General features: G+C 44.3%; 1 protein-coding gene across 2 annotated transcripts in view; it reads left to right on the top strand.

Moving 5' to 3' along the window:
- LOC308155110 (cell adhesion molecule DSCAM-like) overlaps window positions 1–10,111 on the top strand; it is a gene marked incomplete at both ends in the record, with an annotated part of 100,597 nt that extends 90,486 nt beyond the window's left edge. The window contains 8 exons of one of the 2 annotated variants that reach the window (XM_080528354.1): window positions 116–406; window positions 3,218–3,394; window positions 3,525–3,555; window positions 4,380–4,495; window positions 4,815–4,964; window positions 6,849–7,046; window positions 7,256–7,558; window positions 9,735–10,111. In XM_080528354.1, coding sequence (XP_080384480.1) covers window positions 116–406; window positions 3,218–3,394; window positions 3,525–3,555; window positions 4,380–4,495; window positions 4,815–4,964; window positions 6,849–7,046; window positions 7,256–7,558; window positions 9,735–10,111 — 1,643 coding nt within the window. Of the gene's footprint in view, window positions 1–115; window positions 407–3,217; window positions 3,395–3,524; window positions 3,556–4,379; window positions 4,496–4,814; window positions 4,974–6,848; window positions 7,047–7,255; window positions 7,559–9,734 lie in introns of both variants that reach the window. The other variant, XM_080528353.1, reaches the window with a different exon arrangement.
- Window positions 10,112–20,553: the final 10,442 nt, after the last annotated feature.

The following is a 20,553-nucleotide window of genomic DNA, read 5'->3' as shown; positions in this document are numbered from 1 at the left end:
GGCATAACCCTAACATGTAGGGGGCTGTTATGTACCGACTGCTGTAACATCAATGCTATACTCTTGAAGTAATAACATATGATCCAGCTATTCTAACCTCTCCCCCTCTCCTCAGAGCCCCAGTACTCGAAAGAACAGGAGCTCTTCACCAGCATCAACGCCACGCGCGTCAGGCTCAATCTGGTTGGCTGGAACAACGGGGGCTGCCCAATCACATCCTTCACGTTGGAGTACCGGTCCGTGGATTCGCCCACGTGGACCACGGCCCAGCGCACGTCCCTGACCAAGAGCTACATCCTGTACGACCTGCAGGAAGCCACCTGGTACGAGCTGCTGATGAAGGTGTACAACAGCGCCGGCTTCGCCGAGAAGAGAGTCAAGTTTGCCACACTCAGCTACGACGGCAGTGAGTTATCTCTCTTCACTCATCATCATTTACATTTTGGACATCTAGCAGTCGCTTTGGAGAAAAGTACATTATAACAAGTACATTTGTTTAAGTAAGTAAGTAAGTAAGTTAATCGTCTATCCATCAGTCATCATAAGAAAAATCTATGCTAGGACAAGGTGCTCTTGGTAGTCACAATGTAAAATATTTATTGTAGTTTTATTGTAGAGAAACTGTACAGAGGGTGTATGGGAGGTGAAAAGGTCTTTAGGAGGGACAGTCAAGATGTAGTGTGAAGATATGGGTCTTCAGTTTATGGCGGAAGATTGACTCTGCAGTCCTGATAGCAGTGGGAAGCTCGTTCCACCACCGAGGCGGCAAGACAGTGAAAAGCATTGACTGAACAATCCTCTTTGTGTTGAATAGGCAGTCCGCAGGTCCGCAGTCAAGCATACAACATCGATTCAGTTCACATCTGATTTATTTCAGATTGGTTTATGCAGCGGTTGTACAATTGTGATTGTCGTAGAAATAAAAACTAAGACCAACACTTTTGGATCCTAAAACGTTAATGGGTTTGTCTTCTATCTAGGTGTTTTCAGTCGTCCCTAAGGTGTGACAGTCATAGGAAAAGCTCTGCCTCCAAGTACACCAGTGGAGTCTTGTGGAAGTAGCAATCGGAGGACGAGCTCACTGCAATGCATGCATGTGTGTTTGATAATAATAATAATAATAATAATAATAATAATAATATCTTGGTTTTATATAGTGCCTTTCACAAACCCAAGGATGCTTTACAGATTTTACAGAAAGAAAGTCAGACAGAAGAACACAGCGACAGCGACAAAACTAAACTAGAGGCCAAATGCATTGGTGAACAGATTTTGAGGGCTGATTTGAAGGTGTCCAGGATAGGGGCGTTGCGGATCACTGTGGGGAGAGAGTTCCAAAGGGTGGGTGCTGCCACACTGAGTGGGTGGAAAGCAGACCCATATCTGAAGACCGCAGGTTCCGAGATGGGGTATGTTGGCAGAGAAGGTCAGACACACTGGGGTGTGCAGGCATGGAGGGATTTGTAGGTGAGAAGAAGGATTTTGTATGTGATGCGGGACTTGACCGGAAGCCAGTGGAGGTGAATGAGGGTGGGGGTGAGCTAGGGCTTGGTGTGGGTGAGAACCCTGGAAGCTGAGTTCTGCACATACTGGAGCCTGTCCAGGGCTTTGCTGGGAACCCCGAACAGGACTCCATTGCAATAGTCCAGGCGGGAGGTGATGAAGGCGTGGACGAGGGTTTCGGCCACGGAGTCAGTGAGGGAAGGTCGTAGTCTGGCAATGTTTCTGAGGTGAAAGAAGGCAGATTTGGTGACGGATTTGATGTGTGACTGGAAGGAGAGTGTGGAGTCAAGGATGACGCCCATGTTGCGGACTTCGGGAGATGGGGAGATGGAGCACCCATCAACCTCAACCTTTCGGAGAAGCGCCTTGGGTGCCACAACCATGAGCTCTGTTTTCTTACTGTTGAGTTTGAGAAGGTTTAATGTCATCCAGGTTTTTATTTCGTGCAGGCAGTTGACAAGGGACTGAGGGGGGAGCGGAGAGGATGGAGTAGTGCAGAGATAGATTTGGGTATCATCAGCGTAGCTGTGGAAGTTGAGGCCGTGATGACGGAGGATCGAACATTCCTCATTCCATTTCATGCATTACAATGAGCCCATCCTCTGATTTCTACCTCCACAAGCCTCCACCGAAGTACACCCTCTCCATGGTATACCCTAGGCTATTATTAATGGTGAATATTGATACTGAAGTATATAATGAAGGATTGCACCACACTGCAATGAAGAACCTGTCAAACCCTTTCACCTTCTCTTACCACGAAAAGAATGTCGCCAGTGACATAGTCCATCAAAAGATGTTAATTTAAGGCATAGGTAGGTAGGTACAAAGGGAAATAAATTCCTAGTTTGCTATTACCAGAACTTGGAGCTTAAAGTGGCTGTCTCACTCCAGTCTTTTCCCAGCCATAAAAGGCTTCGGGTCTCCTGATGAAGTGGGCAGTAAAGCACCATCACATTTTATGCTGACTCCAGCGGCTGTGGCTGTTGTGTCTGCTGCTTTTTATGATGCCTCCATCACGTCCATATCGAGCGCCACTGCATGAATTAAATAATTTTTGTGATCTACGGACCTCGGCCGAGGCGAGGGGCGAGTAGGGGAGGGGGGTACAGATGAGCAATCACCTGCCATGCCCCCTCAGCAATTCGACACGGCTGTCCTAGCCACTCCCACCCCCTTGCTAGACCACTGGTCCTCTTGTCCCTAGCCCTGTCCGGATGCCCCACCACTCCCCAACAGTCCAGGAACTAAAAGAGAAAAAAAGGCTGAGCATTCAGCTAAGAAGGATGAGTTCATTTCTTTTAAGTAGTGCTGCAGTCAACTGGGCATTATTGCCAATTCGGCAAAAGGTCAAGTGCTGATTGCGGCGCAGTGCAGCAGCCTGTTAGAGCAGATTGTGTGTGATGGCTGGGAAAGACATTTACTCTCGCTGCAAAGGCACTTTATATTTTACCAGTCGCTTGCCGCATGTTTTAAACATTTTAATACAAAGGTCGTTCAGTGCTTAACATGCATAGACCGAAACCATATATAGAAGTATTTGACTTCGGTTCAATCCCTGTCTGAAAGGTCTGGTTTGCCACACACCACACAAACTTAAAAGGTTCTTTATACAACCTTACATAATGTCATCATAACCGTGACATACAATACCTGTCATACGATGTAACAGTGTAATGTCAGCTCATGACTTGCGTATGGCCTGTGTGTCCAGGTACCATCGCCCCACTGGTGAAGGCGCCCAACGTGAGCCAAGACAACCCGGGGAGCAGCGAGGGTCTGAAGATGATGGTGACCATCTCCTGCGTCCTGGTGGGCATCGTCATGGTGTTCGTCCTGCTGCTGGTGCTGAGGAGGAGGAGGAGGGAGCAGAGGCTCAAGAGGCTGAGAGGTGAGACCTGATGAGTGTGTTACTGTAGGTGGACAGAACAATATCTAAACCGTTGCGTGTTTGAAGAAACACTCCAGGAAAATGAGCTTCACATGTTATGTGACTTTTATTTCTCTTGTTTGTTCTGCAGATGCGAAAAGTTTGGCTGAAATGCTGATGAGGTAAGCATACATCGGTTTGATATACACTCACACTTTATTAGGAAGACTATACTAATACTGGGTAGGACCTCCCTTTGCTCTGAAAACTGCCTCAATTCTTCGTGGCGTTGATCTCACAAGATGTTGGAAAAAAATCCTTTGAGTTTCTGGTCCATGATGACATGATTGCATCATGCAATTACTGCAGATTTTTTCAGGTGCGCTTTCAAGCTGTGAATCTCCCATTATACCACATTCCAAAGGTGTTCTATTGGATGGCTGGGTTGGTTGACTGGGAAAGCCACTGAAGAACACTGAACTCATATTCATGAAACAAGTTTGAGACTACTTTTGCTTTGTGACATGGTGCATTATCATGCTGGAATAGCCATTAGAGGATGGGTACATTGTGGCCATTAAGGGATGCACATGGTTAGCAACAATACTCAAATGTGGCTGTGGCATTCAAGCGATGATTGTTTGGTATTAACCGGCCCAAAGTGCACCAAGAAAACGTTCCCCACACCATGAATGAGAAGGTGTACAGGTGTTCCTAATAAAGTGTTTCATGAGTGTATATTAAACAATAGTACCGACAACATCAAAATAGTTCCATTAACCATAATACTATATATTGTTTGCATCAATCAACTTGCATCAATACCATAATACTATATGGTTCTAATAACAATGTGTCTAATTCTGAATTAAGGCCAATGCGTAAATGTTCTAAATGCATCGCAGGAAAAAAACAACTCTTCAGAATTCCCATGGTATCAATATTAGATGATGCTATTTTAATGACATCCTTGACAAACCCCACTCTGGTTTCCTGTGTTCCTCAGTAAAAACACACGCCCTGCAGACACTATTAACAAGCAGCAGCAGACCCTGAGAATGCACATCGACATCCCCAGAGCACAGCTCCTCATCGAGGAGAGAGACACCATGGAGACAGTTGGTGAGTAGACAACGGCCATTAACTGTGCAGTATATTAGCCCCTGTGTTGCTGTTGGCTGCTCCATATACTATTAGTGTGTGTACAGTAAAGGCAACCGTGCAGAAAATACTTTAGTTCCCATCACCTCTGATGAAGCAAGTTCCCCTTTTGTCTCACAATGTTCCCCTTTTCTCTCACAGTGTTCCCCTTTTTCTCACGGTTTTCCTCTCTTGAAGTCAATGCGACATTGTTGAGGCCCTCTTTGTTCTGGTACCTATTGTTGATAACCAGCTCTTCTCATCCCCGGACTGTGACGTTTTGTGGATTCTTGTCCCTCAGATGACAGATCCACGGTGCTGCTGACCGACAACGACTTTGGCGAGACCCAGAAGCAGAAGTCCTCCACCGTGACGCACACGGTCCATTACCAGTCCCTGTCCCAGGCCACCGGCCCGCTAGTGGACGTGTCCGATGCCAGACCTGGAACCAGTAAGTCCAGTACGGACCATTCTATTCATTTCCATAGAATTAGAACCACGTGTGTAAATTTATGATTAGAATCATGTGCCTGCGGGGGCGCTTAGGTGGCGTAGTGGGTTAAGCGTCGACCATGTAACCGCAGGGTTCCCGGTTCGATTCCGACCGTGGACATATCCTGCATGTCATCCCTTCTCTCTCTCTCACCCATCCTTCCTGTCTAAATCTCTACTGTCTCTGTCAATAAAAATAAAAATATGAGTGGGACTGCAAAAAGGGGCGGCGGCCTCCCCAAGAAAGGAATCATTACGGACGTAGACACCAAACATCTGACAAGCAGGCTAAAATATCTGCTTTTTTAAAACGCACCCAACCCGAATCTGGCGAGTGGCAAGCCCATGGGCTCATTGGTAACGTTAGTCCGCCAGTAGTCTCGCATAGCCAGACCTATCTCCACACTTCGCTTCGCGCTGGACACACTCGCGTACAAGATTGTGTGCCAGTGTGCGCGTGCGACGCGAGAGAGTTTTTGCAGGGTGAGATGTCTGCAGATGGAAAGTTAGAAAGTTGAAACGTTAGCAAATATAATTGCTGAGTGTTCTAACAGAGCAAGTTGGTTCAAATTGGTCGTTATTATTGTGACTAGAAAGTGTCTGTTCCATAATGTGTAAAATAGTGTCAAAGAACTAGCAAGCTAACTAGCTAGCTCAGAGGTGATTAGATGAGCTAGTCTGCTGCACACATGCCAGCTAAAGAGCTAACTGGATGCACTTTATTATTTTACTTAAAGTAGATATACTATCTTTCTTATTCTGCTAGAATTGGGCTTTATGGTCATACCATAATGGCATATTTACAGTACAGTGGATTGAAGCATTGGAAATGTCTGTTTTTTATAGTTGGACACATAGAGAGGGAGAGAGGGAGAGAGAGCAGGATGGTGCACCAGAGAGAGAGAGCGCAAGAACCAGGTGAGAAAGTGGACAGGTAGTCAAGACCACATAAGTAAGTAGCCTTGAGAACCGATGGTTCTCGAGCCTATCGGCCCATAGGGCAGGAGCCTATCTCCTGTTTCCGTAGCGTGAGGTGGCTTAATGTACAAGTTAGTACACCCCCTGGACATGACGCTGGTATGTCGCAGGGTCTTACCCCCTGTGGGTCCATGCCACGGTCCATGCCACCCCCCCAAGGCAGCAAACCTAGGGGAAACACTGTCATATACCCCATCTTAAATTAGAGCACACTCTTGCAGTGTGTTTGAAGGCAGTAGGTCAAAGACAATCTGGGGAGACCTGTGCTCCACCACTACCACTCTGCCCCCTGATTTCTCTCTCTAGCTGATTGGAGTTAATTATGTCAACCCACGTTGGTGACATTCTATTTCCAGAGCAGCGCTGCTCCACAGAGAATCACTGGCATTATTAACACTGCCAGTACAATCTCCACTTGTGTTATTTGCGGTGATTAAGTAATGCAATAATTGCAATTGTTTCCAGAACAGTGGCTTAAGTCTGTTTTTTTTTTCGTGGTTTTTCTATTATAAATATGAATTAAGCCAATGTGAAGGTGTTTTCAACCAAGAAAAAGAAAAGAAAGAGGATATAGTTTATACTATAATTTTTTAGCCCATATAGAGCTAGTGTGTGCATTTATGTGATCACAAGCAATGCTGTGCTAACCTTCCATACCAAACACAGAGCCATTTAGGTTCAATTTCTCTTATGGTGTCTTATGGTTTATATACTGAGCGGTTTGTGGTCATTGCCATTGCCAGCATGTAACATACGTCATCAGGCTGTCATTCCTATGTAACCTAACATCCAGTACTGTGTGTCCCTGGTGTGAGTGTGCTGTATAGTAACATGTTGTTGTGTCCCCCCCCTCACACACACACAGACCCCACAGCCCGGCGCACAGCCAAAGCCGGTCCCGCTGCCCGCAACCGCTACGCTAGCCAGTGGACTCTGAACCGGCCTCACCCCCCTGTCTCGGCCCACACCCTGAGCACTGACTGGAGGCTGCCCACCCCCAGAGTGGCTGGTTCTGTAGACAAGGAGAGCGACAGCTACAGCGTCAGCCCATCTCAGGATACAGGTAACGCACCCAGACAGTAACAGTCCCCTATAACAATGTAACACCCAACTTAACCAAAGCCAGTAACAAAAACCCTCACAATGACGCCAATAACAGCTGCTACACAACTCTTAACAATGCTAAATGCGCAATGCTAACGCTAAAGTTAGCAGCCGGCTAACCCCACAACTAACCTGGCTGTCTAACCCTGCCCCCCCCCCTCCGTGCAGACCGGGCGCGGAGCAGCATGGTGTCGACAGAGAGCGCCTCGTCCACGTACGAGGAGCTGGCGCGGGCCTACGAACACGCCAAGATGGAGGAGCAGCTCCGCCACGCCAAGTTCACCATCACAGAGTGCTTCATCTCCGACACGTCCTCGGAGCAGATGACGGCCGGCACCAACGACTACACGGACAGCCTGACCTCCAGCACGCCCTCCGAGTCGGGCATCTGCAGGTTCACCGCCTCCCCGCCCAAGCCTCAGGACGTCAGCCGAGTCATGAACATGGCCGTGCCCAAGGCTCACAGACCGGGTGAGGCTACGCTGCTAACCTGGCTAACTGGCTAACTCTGGAGCCTGTGCTGTGGGGCTAATGCTAACTGTCACTGCAGACATCACTGTAATGCAGCTGCAAGCCTGTCTCCCCTCAGCCTAAACCCCCAAAGGAAAGCACTGACCTAATCTGCATCCCAAAAACTAATATTAAACCTAACTAACACTAAAAACACTGATTGAGATTCTGGATGTTTTGGGGGTAGATATTTGCTGCTCAACTGTGGTTAAGTCGTAGCAATCTGGCATTAAGTTCTTCATATTCCATTAAGAACAAACCAACTCTGTTATAGCCTCTCAAAACAGAGCCAATTAATTCAGGACCATTTCCCTCTCTCTCATAAATGCCAGCCTCTGCACAACAGGCCAACCACAATATATCCCATACAGTAAATATTTACTGCAGTGCTGATAGATCAGCTGTTATGATATGATGATGATTATCTAGTAAAGCATGAAACCATTGAGTTCTGAAGTGCTGTGTTTGAATTGAATTGACTAATTAGACACATTCTCCTTCAGTGACGTGTGGTGAGGTCAATGGTTGGGGAAGCACTGGCTAGTATCAGAGCCAAATTTACACACATATGAACCCGATAGAGTTAGCTTAAATTCATAATTCAATTAGCAGGTTGCATAATACTGTTGCCGACACGGTATGTTGCGTATTTCATAGCAGCAGTCTTTGCACACGCATACAGGTAACGCACCCATACACACGCTACTCACTCAGTACACACCCCTCAGTGAGGCAGATGTGATAGCTGCCTCACCTGGTGCTTTTTCATTGCAGTTTTGTTTTTGTAACAAGCACACGCTTATTGCCCACGCTCCATCCAGTTTCTGAGGGGTTGACCAATCAGAAGTGAGGCTGAGCTCGTCGCTGCCTCTTCTCTTGTCTCTCCCTGTATTTGCAGCAGAGCTCCGCAAATGTGGAGACTTTGACTATAAAAAAGTATTGGAATCATACAGAAATGACATCTATAACACAGATAAGTGGTACTTTTCATAACAGTTATTTTTATTGGAGTATGAGGCTCTGCCTCCCCTGACAACACATCTCTGTTCTACTGTACATAATGTGCAGTAGTGAGAAACAGTAAAGGACTTCACTGCAAGGGGCCACATTTCACACACTAGAATCTGGGCCCCAGTTTGATTCAGCAAATAATGTTGAGCAGAGCAAAACCTTATAACTCAGAATACGCTGCAGCACAGCAGGATTTTTTTTGTAGCTTGATTTTAACAATGATTTTAATAAAACAAATGATTCAATCTGAGTTTTGTAAATAGTCTGAAAATGCATTGCATATGATGTGGTTAGGCTTGGCCATCCGGAGCTCTAGCATTATTATTATGCATATGACGTGGTTAGGCCTGGCCGTCCGGAGCTCTAGCCGCAAATGTTTTATGAATAGGCCCGGATCTCCAGATCCTGGAAAAACAAAAAGTAAAAATAAAAAAGTCTCTAGCTACCACATCGCCGTCAATTTAGCACAAGCCCATTTCAGCCCCCTGAAATATTAAGGAACACATGTCTGACTTTGCACATGGAAATTGGGGCCCTATGCCCTTAATCTGTACCTACATCAATCAAGACCCATTACAGAGATATTTAATTCAACAGGCTTTATAGATTCACTCAGTTCAATTTGTAATGACCTGCACTGCAGTCTTGAATCTATAACATTACTTATTCATATTATAGAAAATAAACTTCATCCATTACGCATTAAACCACATAGTAAAATACTGCAGTGGTCAAGACCAAGGACACAGGGAGACCGTTTTCATGCCTGTATGAGAATAATTAATCATTGATATATAACCTCAATAACTAGACAAAAGAGTAAATGAATCGCCTGCCTGTGCCGCCGCTTGTGTCTTTAGTTTGATAGCAGCCTTAGTTTTGGGAGTTGGACTGGCAGATATGATGAGATCGATTTGCATTGAGATGGAAGCAAAGTGTCAGAAAGATTCAAGTGACATTATTTCCACCAATTTCTCTTCCAATTTGAATCTCTACTGACATGTTTTGAAATGAGACTTGGTAGTTGAAACTGATTGGTAGTTCCAATGATCATTGTTGCAATTTTACATATCATATCATATTATCTTCCTAACTAACTCTGCCCTCTTTCTCCTGTGTCCTGTAGGGGGAGAGCTGGTGCACCTGCCCCCGTACCTGCGCATGGACTTCCTGCTGAACCGAGGCATGTCATGCTCGGGCTCGTCCCGCGGGGGCAATAGTGGAGAGGGGGCGATGGGCCAGGCCTGTCTGGAGCCCCAGAAGAGTCGGTCCCTCAAACGGCCATCGCGCATGGCACCCCCCACGCCCATGGAGGCCCCCCAGGTCAGCAGGGACGCAGTGGCCCAGTGGCAGCCCGGCTCAGCGGCAACACTGCCCCACAGAGAGGGCTCAGAGCTGGCCCAGGCCGCCAAGCTCAGCACCTCCCAGGAGTCCCTGCTGGACTCGCGAGGACACCTCAAACAGAGCAGCAACCCCTACGCAAAGTCCTACACGCTGGTATAACACCAGGGGCAAGGGGCCGGACTCAAACTCACACTAACACTGGACTTACACTCAAGTGCAGTAAACTGACTCTCACCACGCAGTATATCCTGTATATACGTCCCCTTCCTTCAAGGAGGGGTCACTTTTACTAATCTCCTTTTATTTATTTTGGAGCTTTCTTTCAGTTCTTGTTTGTTTTTTAACTTGTGAGACAAATTCACTCATCTGAAATGACTCCGCGTGGAGCTTTGCCAAACTAATTAAGTTACGAGGGAGCATTATTTATTCTTGATAATTATTGTTAATTAATTATTAATGATTAATCAGTGATTATTAATTGTTAGTTGTCAACTATTAATGATTATTAATTATTGATTACAAATGAAATGATCAATTGTTACCATTACTACAATGTTTTAATAAGAGCCTGGACAGCTTTTTTTTCCGGAGTGTGAGACGATGATTTGGAGCCCGTCATTTTTTTCTATGGAAATTTCCTTCTAAAACACTGAATGAAACTTGGGAGAAATCTGGGAATGAAAGCAATCGGCACCGGTCCAAACTTGTCGGCTGCTCTCAAATGATTACTTTTTTGAAGAAAAAAAGAAATCTATTTCCTATGGATGCATGGGGGACTGACCAATTAAGACTATGAGGATAACCATCACGACTGGACAGCCCAGTTGAGCATTTTGTCACACTATGAAATGATCCAATGTGAAGATTTATTATTCTTATTACTATAAATATATATATAAAAAGAGAAATCACTTTTATTTGTGGATATTACAGGGAAGAATTGATTTGGTTAATAAAGTCCTTAGTCATGTTTGCACATATCTCGTTTTGATTAGGAAATGGAGTCTCTGTTGATCTTTCTGTGTCCCATTCTCTGATGGTGCAATATGAAAAAAGATATGAAAAATTATATGAATACTATTGCTCTATGCTGTACTGTATTGAAAAAAAATGACTATGTTGTGAGTATACTTACAGGGCCGGACAAACTCCAGCTATGTATTCAGGTGTAGTTTACCACTACTAATTTGCCAGGGTGGTAAATGATCTAGAACAGGGAGGGTTAGAGATAACGGTTTGCACTTCACGACACCCAAAAACGTGTCCAGATTGAACCCCCTATTCTCAGTGCACTAGGTAGAGTCTTCATGGCTCTCACTGTCCTCCTCAGTAGATTTACTGTTGCTGCATTGCAGTGACGCTCCTCTACAGGGAAAAAACTTGAGACAATCCAACAGAATCCCCCTTCAAACCAAACCTAAAGTCTATGGGAATATCTAAAGTGTGGATATAAGCTGTTTTTGTTGTTGTCTACCCTGGCCCATTTTCTTTTCTTTATTATTTTCTTCGTTTAGTCCGGGAGTTTGATAAGAATGCTGTGAGGTTATTATGCCAGTTTCTATGATTAGTTGAATTAATTGTCTTCATTATGATATTACTTTTAACAAGATGTCGCTTTTTATTTTTAACATGGGTGTTCACCATGGTGGCACTGAAATAAAGAGAAACTAACACAGTTCAAATTTGATTAATAAAAAGGCTGTTCCCCAAAATACCCTCCACAGTTTGACATGAATGACTGGTGGTGGTCTTACAGAGGCACAGACACGTGTTGATGATGCCCAGGAATGTTGTCCTGCACTAGTCTTGTGTGGGTGGTTGGGTGGGTGGTTGGGTGGGGTAATGGTGGTGGTTGGTTCTAGGTAGTTTGTCTGAAGTGAATTTCAGTCATTGATGAATAGTTTCCTTTTTATGTAACGGCACTCACGGATCTCACAACACTCAAAATCTCCTAATTAAAATATGATATTGTTTACCAAAGACATTGATGGTTTTTCAGTGCTGATGGTGGTTGAAATGCATGTTTTACTCATTTTACCACAATGTACAACAGTGTATCTGTACACTCCTTGCCTGCAGGTGGCAGAGTGCGGCTACCCGTTATTCCATAGCATCTTATTTGCCTTCTCCATCCAAATTGGCTGGTTATTAAAATAGGCTTCTTGTATGTGTAGGTCTGATGCTTATCTTGAATGTATCTCTGTAGCAATCTTAACAAGGCTTTGAAGCACTAGGGCTAGAGCTAGGGCACTAGAGCTGATTCATTGTGTTGTTCTAGAAGAATAATGAGAAAGTGTTATCATGAGGGTTCAATGTGACCTGATGGGATAGATGACTAGGATCATACCAATCCCTACATCCCTGCTGTACACCAGAGAGAAGAACAATGAAATGAAAACAACATTAAACTCTCATGGGATAGCTTTGCCTTCTCATCAAGAGAGAAACCCAAGCGAAACCCTAAGGAAAAACACAGTCTCTGTTACTGTAACACCAATGTCACATCAAGTTCTCACACATTTGATTAATCACACTACAAACTCCCTCAGGTAGCCTAATGCTGCATGCCATTTTTAACCCATGAAGTGCTGAGGCTCCATCAAACTGAATCCCCCAGTGAGTTTGTATGTGTATAGCTGTGAGTGAGACGAGCTCCTTTCTCCTAAATTGATCTATTGATTGGGAGCCTTCCTGCCTGTCAGTCTGGAGATTCAGCTTCGGCTCTCCCGTGCCTGGGCTGAAAATTGCTTCCACGGTCCTATATCACAGACCGTGGACGCACAGGCTAATGGAAAGGCATATTACTCAGCATGACAACTATATTCGCCATCCGCTTCTGAAGTACACAACAAATTAAGCGTGGTGACAGAGATTTACTCGCCGCCACACTCGACCGGTATTAACTGCTGTCATAAATAAGGTCCGGGGCCAACTGAATTCCTCCCTCTGATCGGCCCGAGAAATATGGAGCTGTCACCGGGCGAGATGTTAATTGCATCTGGTGATAGACGTGGAGTCTGTTTGATTCGGTTTAATTAGGATGCGTTTGAATGCTATGGCGTGATCGGTGAATGGGGAATAATATGGAGCACCTCAGAAAGTACATGATGGTAGAGTGGGAAGACTGATGACTTCACTGCCCTCATCTTAGATGATCATTACTGTATTAACATATGTCTTTATGCAGATGATAAAGGCTTTGTCTTTTTAAAGGGGGATGTGTATGTTGAAGTTCATTGGCCATGTCCCCCTGGGATTGAAGAATCCACTGCAGGGGTGTGATTGCTCATCCATGCAGGGGAAGCTTTGGACCTGTCAAAGCACCACATCCTACCTCTTACAGCACGGCTCCGTCTCGACTCCCACTCCAAGCCTTGCTTTGTTCTGTTTACTGGCCGCATGGCAGCTCAACAACTGCATTTTCTGCCTCTTGTACTTTCATTTGAGCAATTTATCTCAGTGATTAAGAGATACAAACACAGAAATTGTACATATATGTCGTCAGGGTGCAGAGATGAATAGATTACCAAGTGTATTCTGGGAAGTATTCTTCAGAGGATTCCGTGGTGACGTGTGGGATCTGATCCCACAATCTTGCAGCGATCAATAAACATTAATGTTCCTCCCACACATCTCTAGAGGAGTCAAATCCAGACTCACCATCTCACTTCTAACACCACTGGTCATAATTCATCTGGCAGCAGTTCTTGGTACAAGCCCTTGGTACTATCTGCTTGGGGGAGGAGCACAATAGCCACTTTGCAATTATGATAAAGCCACTTAACCAACAGTGGTGGTACAATAGTAGGCTTACCTCACAACAAGATTTAGATTAAGCATCAAAGTAAGACATACGGTACACCTAAAGTGTATAGGCTAACTGTAGGTTAGGCTAACTGTATTTCAGCAAGTTCAGTCTCTCACCACCAACACATCTCTATAGGCTTCACCACCACATATAACACCAGTTCTCATAGTGCCTGAAAGGGCACCATCAGCTGTACATGTCTGTCAGTGGAAAGCAAGAATAGTACATTCCTCAGTTAGGGTCAGGCCTTAAACATTCTGCACAGACAGGCCTGCCTATTGTCTATTTCCACCACAGTAAACCTTGGGCTCAGCAGTAAATCAATAACAGCCTCTCCAGTACAACAGACTGTAGTGTGAGTTACCTACTACACATAACCCTAATTTACTTGACAGAGCCAAGTCAAACTGAGCCTGAGCTAAGCTGTATTGGGCCGGGCTGGGGACACATCCACCATACTGTAGTTGTGGAAAAAATCAGAGCCAGCACAGTACGGGTCAGGTCGACCTTGTAATGTTTAAAGCCCCATACAGACTTGTGATCCTCTGCATGATGTCCTTTGGGCTTGATTGTGTGGGATTAGACCAGCTTTAAAAGAAAAAGGACCATAGGATTATTCCCAAAGCTCACACATGAAGAGTAAGATTACAGATTGACATGTTGCAGCACAAGGTGTTAGGTCCTTGGGTACTTAAGAGGTCATAATCAGTTAATCATAATCTGGTTGTAATCTGTTCACCAGTGATTCACCATCTGCGTGATAACTCCACACAGCGCCGACAGAATGCCATGCCTCAAACCTATCCCCACGCTTTAAATATTCACTGAGAGATGTAACCGGCCCTGGTTGCATAGCTATTTTTGTTGAAAAAAAACCGGACTGACCTTAAATTCATATCCACACTGACAGATGAATCATCAAATTCAAATGTAAAGATGGTTTGCAATATAACATATCGTCAGCGATACTGTGATGATAGTACCGAGGTCCAAATGTTCTATTCTTTCAGTACACCAAGTACTCATGTCAGGCATTCTCAGGTAGGAAAACAGTCAACACCATGACCTGGGTCTGGATCTTTCCTTACCTGCAGCACTTTTCACACTCTGCCGCTCACACTCTGGCCTCACGTGCACTTTCACCCAGGACTGAGTCCTTCCTGTCCCTGTGGCTGACTCCAATCTAACAGAAATGAATTACTCCGCACTGCACTGCTGCTTCAACCTGGCTGGGCTGTGTCAGCGGCTTATTGACCCGTGAAATAAAGCGCCACCTGAGGCTGGCTCCTGTTACTGGGAAACCCCCGAGTGTCCCATAGATAGAAGACCACAGCTTCAGTTTTCCTGGAAAATTGTTTCTTTTTTCAGGCTGAGTGGAGACATCCTCCCATTACTGCTGACTCCACGACTCACATAGGCGGAGACAGGGTGCAACAGAGTTGTATGGTTCACTGATGATGACCTCACTTTGACCTGGCTGTCTTAACCTCATTTCAATAGCTTTAAACCCTACTTTCCCCACTATTAGGGAAAAGGCTGAATTAACACAATCCTCCTTCTCTTCTATGGATGCGCAGTTCCAGTTGTCTACTTGACAAGGCTAGAAACAATATATGAGAGATATATGTGAATGAATGAATGAATGAATGAATGAATGAATGAATGAATGGTCTTTATTGTCATTGCTATAGTACAGGTACCAAACAACGAAATTTGGGAGGGGTGGCTCCCCTGGTGCTAGGAAAGAAAAATAACTAAAAAAACAAGAAGGGAAAGGAGCTGGTTTACATAAATAAAGGCTATGTACACTATCCACTATACTATACTGTACAGATAAAACGACTAGGGTTGTCATATTGCACATAGTGTTATTGCACATTCATTTAAAGTGTCGCAGTTTGCAGGCTTGAAATGTACACATTTGTGCCTCAGCACTACACCTGATTTTTTCAATCCAGCAGCTGCCATCAATCCGTCCAGACTGTCCAGGGCCCAGAACCTAGGTCTTTGCTGTGTTCAGGGCCTGGATGGCCCTGGGGTAGAAGCTGAGCTTCAGTCTGTTTGTCCTTGCGGCCATGGTCCTGTACCACCTTTTCGAGGGCAGCCGGGCAAAGTGTTCGTACCCAGGGTGGGATGGGTCTCTGGAGATCTTGGAGGCCTTCCTGAGGCAGCGTGTGTTGTACAGCTCTTCCAGAGAGGGGAGGGGGGCGCCGGTGATCTTCTGGGCTGTTCTCACGACTCTCTGTATCGCATTTCTCTCTGCGGCTGTGCAGCTGGAGAACCAGTTGCAGATGCAGTAGGTGAGGATGCTCTCCACTGCGCAGCGGTAGAAGGCCACAGCTGCCAAGGTGGATGGAGAATGTTTGATAATCCAATTATGTGGACATGAAGAAGAGCTGATCAGCAAGAGTTTTAGAAGAGAGAGATTAAAGACAGGTCTGGACTGACTGCTGTGTCATTATTGGCTTTAAAGCTATCTAGTGAATCACATCGATCAATAAATGCAGTCAAGTTCAACGTTTATTGCAAGCTCAGGATGAAATATCAATTTGTGTAAGAAGCCTGTTAAGCCTTATAATGATGCTTAGTTTAAAAAGGCGAGGCAAGCTCATTTCCTTCTGAAGTTCTGCCCACCTTACGTCCTACTTGATATAACAATAACACTTGAGATGACTGTGTATAGTAAATTAACTATAAGCTTTGAAATGTACCCACAAAGTCAGCCACCAAAGTAAGGCTCTTTGATATCAATACTGACTAACCTATAGCATATCAATTTGTGTGCAGTGCAGGGCAGCTGTGGCGCAGGAGGTAGAGCCGGCGTCTAATGATCGCAAGGTTGGCAGATCGGCGGTTCGAGCCTCGGCTGGCCACATGTCTAAGTGTCCTCGGGCAAGACACTTAACCCCAAATGAGCGGGCCGGCGCCTTGCATGGTAGCTTGCCGCCAATGGTGTGAATGTGTGTGTGAATGGGTGAATGAGAGGCCATTGTAAAGCGCTTTGGAATAAGGCACATAGACGACGTCATTTCAGCTCCTGATGTGCCGTATTCTGCTCATTGAGGTTATCCTCGGGGTCGAAGGCGAGGTATAACTAACGGATTCTAGATTGTTCTTTTGCTATTGTCTTCATATAAGTCAGTCAGTTTACTGTTATAGCATACAGTGGGGGAAATAAGTATTCATTCAACACATCAAAACATTTTTAATTCAACATATTTCCATTGCAGCTATTCACAGAATTAAGCTTGTTTAAAGTTTGCTACAAAACATTTGGAGAAACCTGTAGATTACTAGGAGAATGTAGTCTGGTCAGACGAGACAAAAATCTATCTTTTAGGCAACAATACAACATGCCATGTTTGAAGGAGAAATGGCTCTATATATGATCCTAAACATACCATACCTACAGTGAAGTTCGGAGGTGGAAGCATCATGGTATTAACTGTTTATCTTCACATAGTACTGGTACTTCAAATTATCGAAGTAAAGATGAATGGAGCCATGTACCAGGAAATTCTTGAGAAGAATCTGTTGCCATCCACCAGGATGTTGAGGATGAGACACACGGGTGGATCTTCCAGCAGGACAATGATCCAAAACATACTGCAAAGGAGACTTTAAATTGGTTCAAGAAGATGAAAATAAAGGTGTTGGACTGGCCTAGTCAATCGCCAGACTTAAATCCAATTTTTGTGGAAGGATCTAAAGATCAAGATTCACCAGAAGGCCCCCCCGGAATCTTCAAGATTTAAAGACTGTCTGTTTGAAGAATGGGCCAAAATCCCACCTGATCACTGTGAGAGATTAGTTTTTTCATACAGGAAGCGTCTTGAAGCTATCATTGGAAACAAAGGCTTCTCCACCAAGCATTAAATACATTTCAGTTAGTGTGTTCAATACTTTCATTCCGCTTCATTGCACATACTTTTTATTGATTGCAGTGTTACAATTTCTTTAGCTGTGTAGTTTTATTGAGTTAATACCAATGTCTGGTCTATTTCTATTTCATGTGAATAGCTCAGAATCATCGTGGACTTCAGGAGGAAAAAGTCTGAGGTCCAGCCCCTGCTCATCGACGGAGAGAGCGTGGAGAGAGTCTCAGCCCTCCGATTCCTGGGGGTGCACATACAGGATGACCTGTCCTGGAAGAACAACACAGCAGCCACCATCAAGAAGGCACAACAGCGGCTCTACTTCCTGAGAGTCCTCAGGAAGGAACACAACAAGCAGGAGATACTGGTGGCCTTCTACCGCGGCGGAGTGGAGAGCATCCTCACCTACGGCATCTGCAACTGGTTCTCCAGCTGCACAACCGCGGAGAGAAATGCGCTACAGAGAGTTGTGAGAACAGCCCAGAAGATCACCGGCGCCCCCCTCCCCTCTCTGGAAGAGCTGTACAACACACGCTGTCTCAGGAAGGCCTCCAAGATCTCCAGAGACCCAACCCACCCTGGGTACGAACACTTTGCCCGGCTGCCCTCGAAAAGGCGGTACAGGACCATGGCCGCAAGGACAAACAGACTGAAGCACAGCTTCTACCCCAGGGCCATCCAGGCCCTGAACACAGCAAAGACCTAGGTTCTGGGCCCTGGACAGTCTGGACGGATTGATGGCAGCTGCTGGATTGAAAAAATCAGGGGTAGTGCTGAGGCACAAATATGTACATTTCAAGCCTGCAAACTGCGACACTTTAAATGAATGTGCAATAACACTATGTGCAATATGACAACCCTAGTCGTCTATCTGTACAGTATAGTATAGTGGATAGTGTACATAGCCTTTATTTATGTAAACCAGCTCCTTTCCCTTCTTGTTTTTTTTCTTTTTTTTTTCTTTCCTAGCACCAGGGGAGCCACCCCTCCTAAATTTCGTTGTTTGGTACCTGTACTATAGCAATGACAATAAAGACCATTCATTCATTCATTCATTCATTCATTCATTCATTCATTCATAGCTGCAATGTAAATATGTTGAATTAAAACATTGTGTTGAATACTTATTTCCCCCACTGTATTTCTGTATTAACCATGACAATGTACTATATATCATGCCAAAATGGGACAGGAAAACAAGGCTCACACAAATCAGTTCTTTATCTCTTTTCAGTATTTATTTAGTTCTTTAAACGTGTCTCCACTGACGGATGGTATTGTATATTTCACTCATTTGGGTTAAACATTAAGTTAAAAAGAAACAATGGGGTTCAAATCACAAACACAATATCTAGCAATGTATCTAGAAACACACAAACGAAAACAATTGTCAACAAATAAAGGCATATTATGCATAAAGTAAAAACACTTTCTATGGATATGTTGAAGGAGAAGGAAGATCCACAATTCTTACAGGAATGATGGTATAAGCCCTAGATTTAGTTGCCAGTTGTGGAGAGACATTGGAAAGCAAATATGAGCTGTTGATTCAATTATGAATGCATCAGTCATACAGTATGAAAGCAATGGCCATTGTTAGGGAATGAACGGACAAGCCATTCTGCCTAAGATTATTTTCCAGCAGGAGGGAAATGCCATTAACAGACGTAGGAGAGGAAAATCTTTAGATTTATGATGCCCAGCTGAAAAGAATGCCAATGCAATCATGTTGTGAATCTGACGATCAATCTTAGCGATTCATGTTTAGCCTGAGGGTGATAAATACTGTGGTTCCAGTTTCTTAATTGCTTTACGAGCACACCTAGGGGAGACTGGGGACAAATGTAACGGATCAATTGTAACACCCTGCTTTTCTCCAATCAGAAACAAGCTAGATGAAACTCACTCAGTGCACTGTTAGGTATTCTCTCTGCATGAAGAAATGTAGTCAAATATCTCACCATCTGCAGGTTTTTGGCCTTTAATTTCCAAGAATCCAAATCAATATTTTTTAAGCACTGTGGCAAATTGTATTGTGCCATATCTTGCTAGCATAAGGTTTTGTCATGGCTGTTAGGGTCAGGCCGATTGCAAGGCAATGTACAATTTCCCCTAAGCCAAGCAGCTATACTAGCTAATTAGTGATTTTAACTTTGAGATGAAGTATGAATTTCACACATTTTGATAGCCTTGGGATTGTAGAGTGCAAATAAAGTTGTTAAAAGGTATGGGTCTGAGTACCATCAATGCCGTTTTGATGTAGAGACCATTACATAGCTGTAAAATGCCTCTAGTTAAATGTCTCTACACTGTCTTGACTGGGAAAATGTAGAACTCGTAGAACAGCAAATTATTTTGGAAGCTAAGATAGTTTATTTGGTGTATTTAGTAGTTGTTACAATTGACACCATCCAATGAATTGTTGAATTCAAATACCGTGATCAAACCGTCCTCTATAGAGACCTATAAATGATATAAATGATTAGTAGACAGATGTAAGTTTCTTATTAAAAAATGACTGGTCTCGGTTGAGTGTTCTCTGAGTCATACAGTAAATGGCAAAAAAAATGATACAATTGCCTCCAGTCTCCCCTACTTACTAAACAGCGTGTTACTGTTCAAATGGGTAAATGACATTGTACATGACATGAGGGAGACTACCAAGGGTTTGACGGCTACAGCCACTAATCTTTATAAAGTGTAGTATTATAGTATTAAGTAAGTATTCAATAAAAAAACAGAGATAGCAAAATCATAGGAAAGATCAATATATACTGTATATATATATTATATATCCAGAACTTAACCATAATTTATGGATACAGCAATCAATTCAATAAGTTACACATACACTTTGACAAAGATATCAGTGAATCCCTGACCCTCCCAATCCGTGAACCCCCACCCCCCAATTGAGT

The sequence above is a fragment of the Nansenia antarctica genome, assembly GCF_963989245.1.
Source record: "Nansenia antarctica genome assembly, chromosome: 4".
Classification (NCBI taxonomy): domain Eukaryota; kingdom Metazoa; phylum Chordata; class Actinopteri; order Argentiniformes; family Microstomatidae; genus Nansenia; species Nansenia antarctica.
The sequence above is the reverse complement of the archived record's forward strand: the minus strand, read 5'-3'. Positions and strand labels throughout refer to the sequence as shown.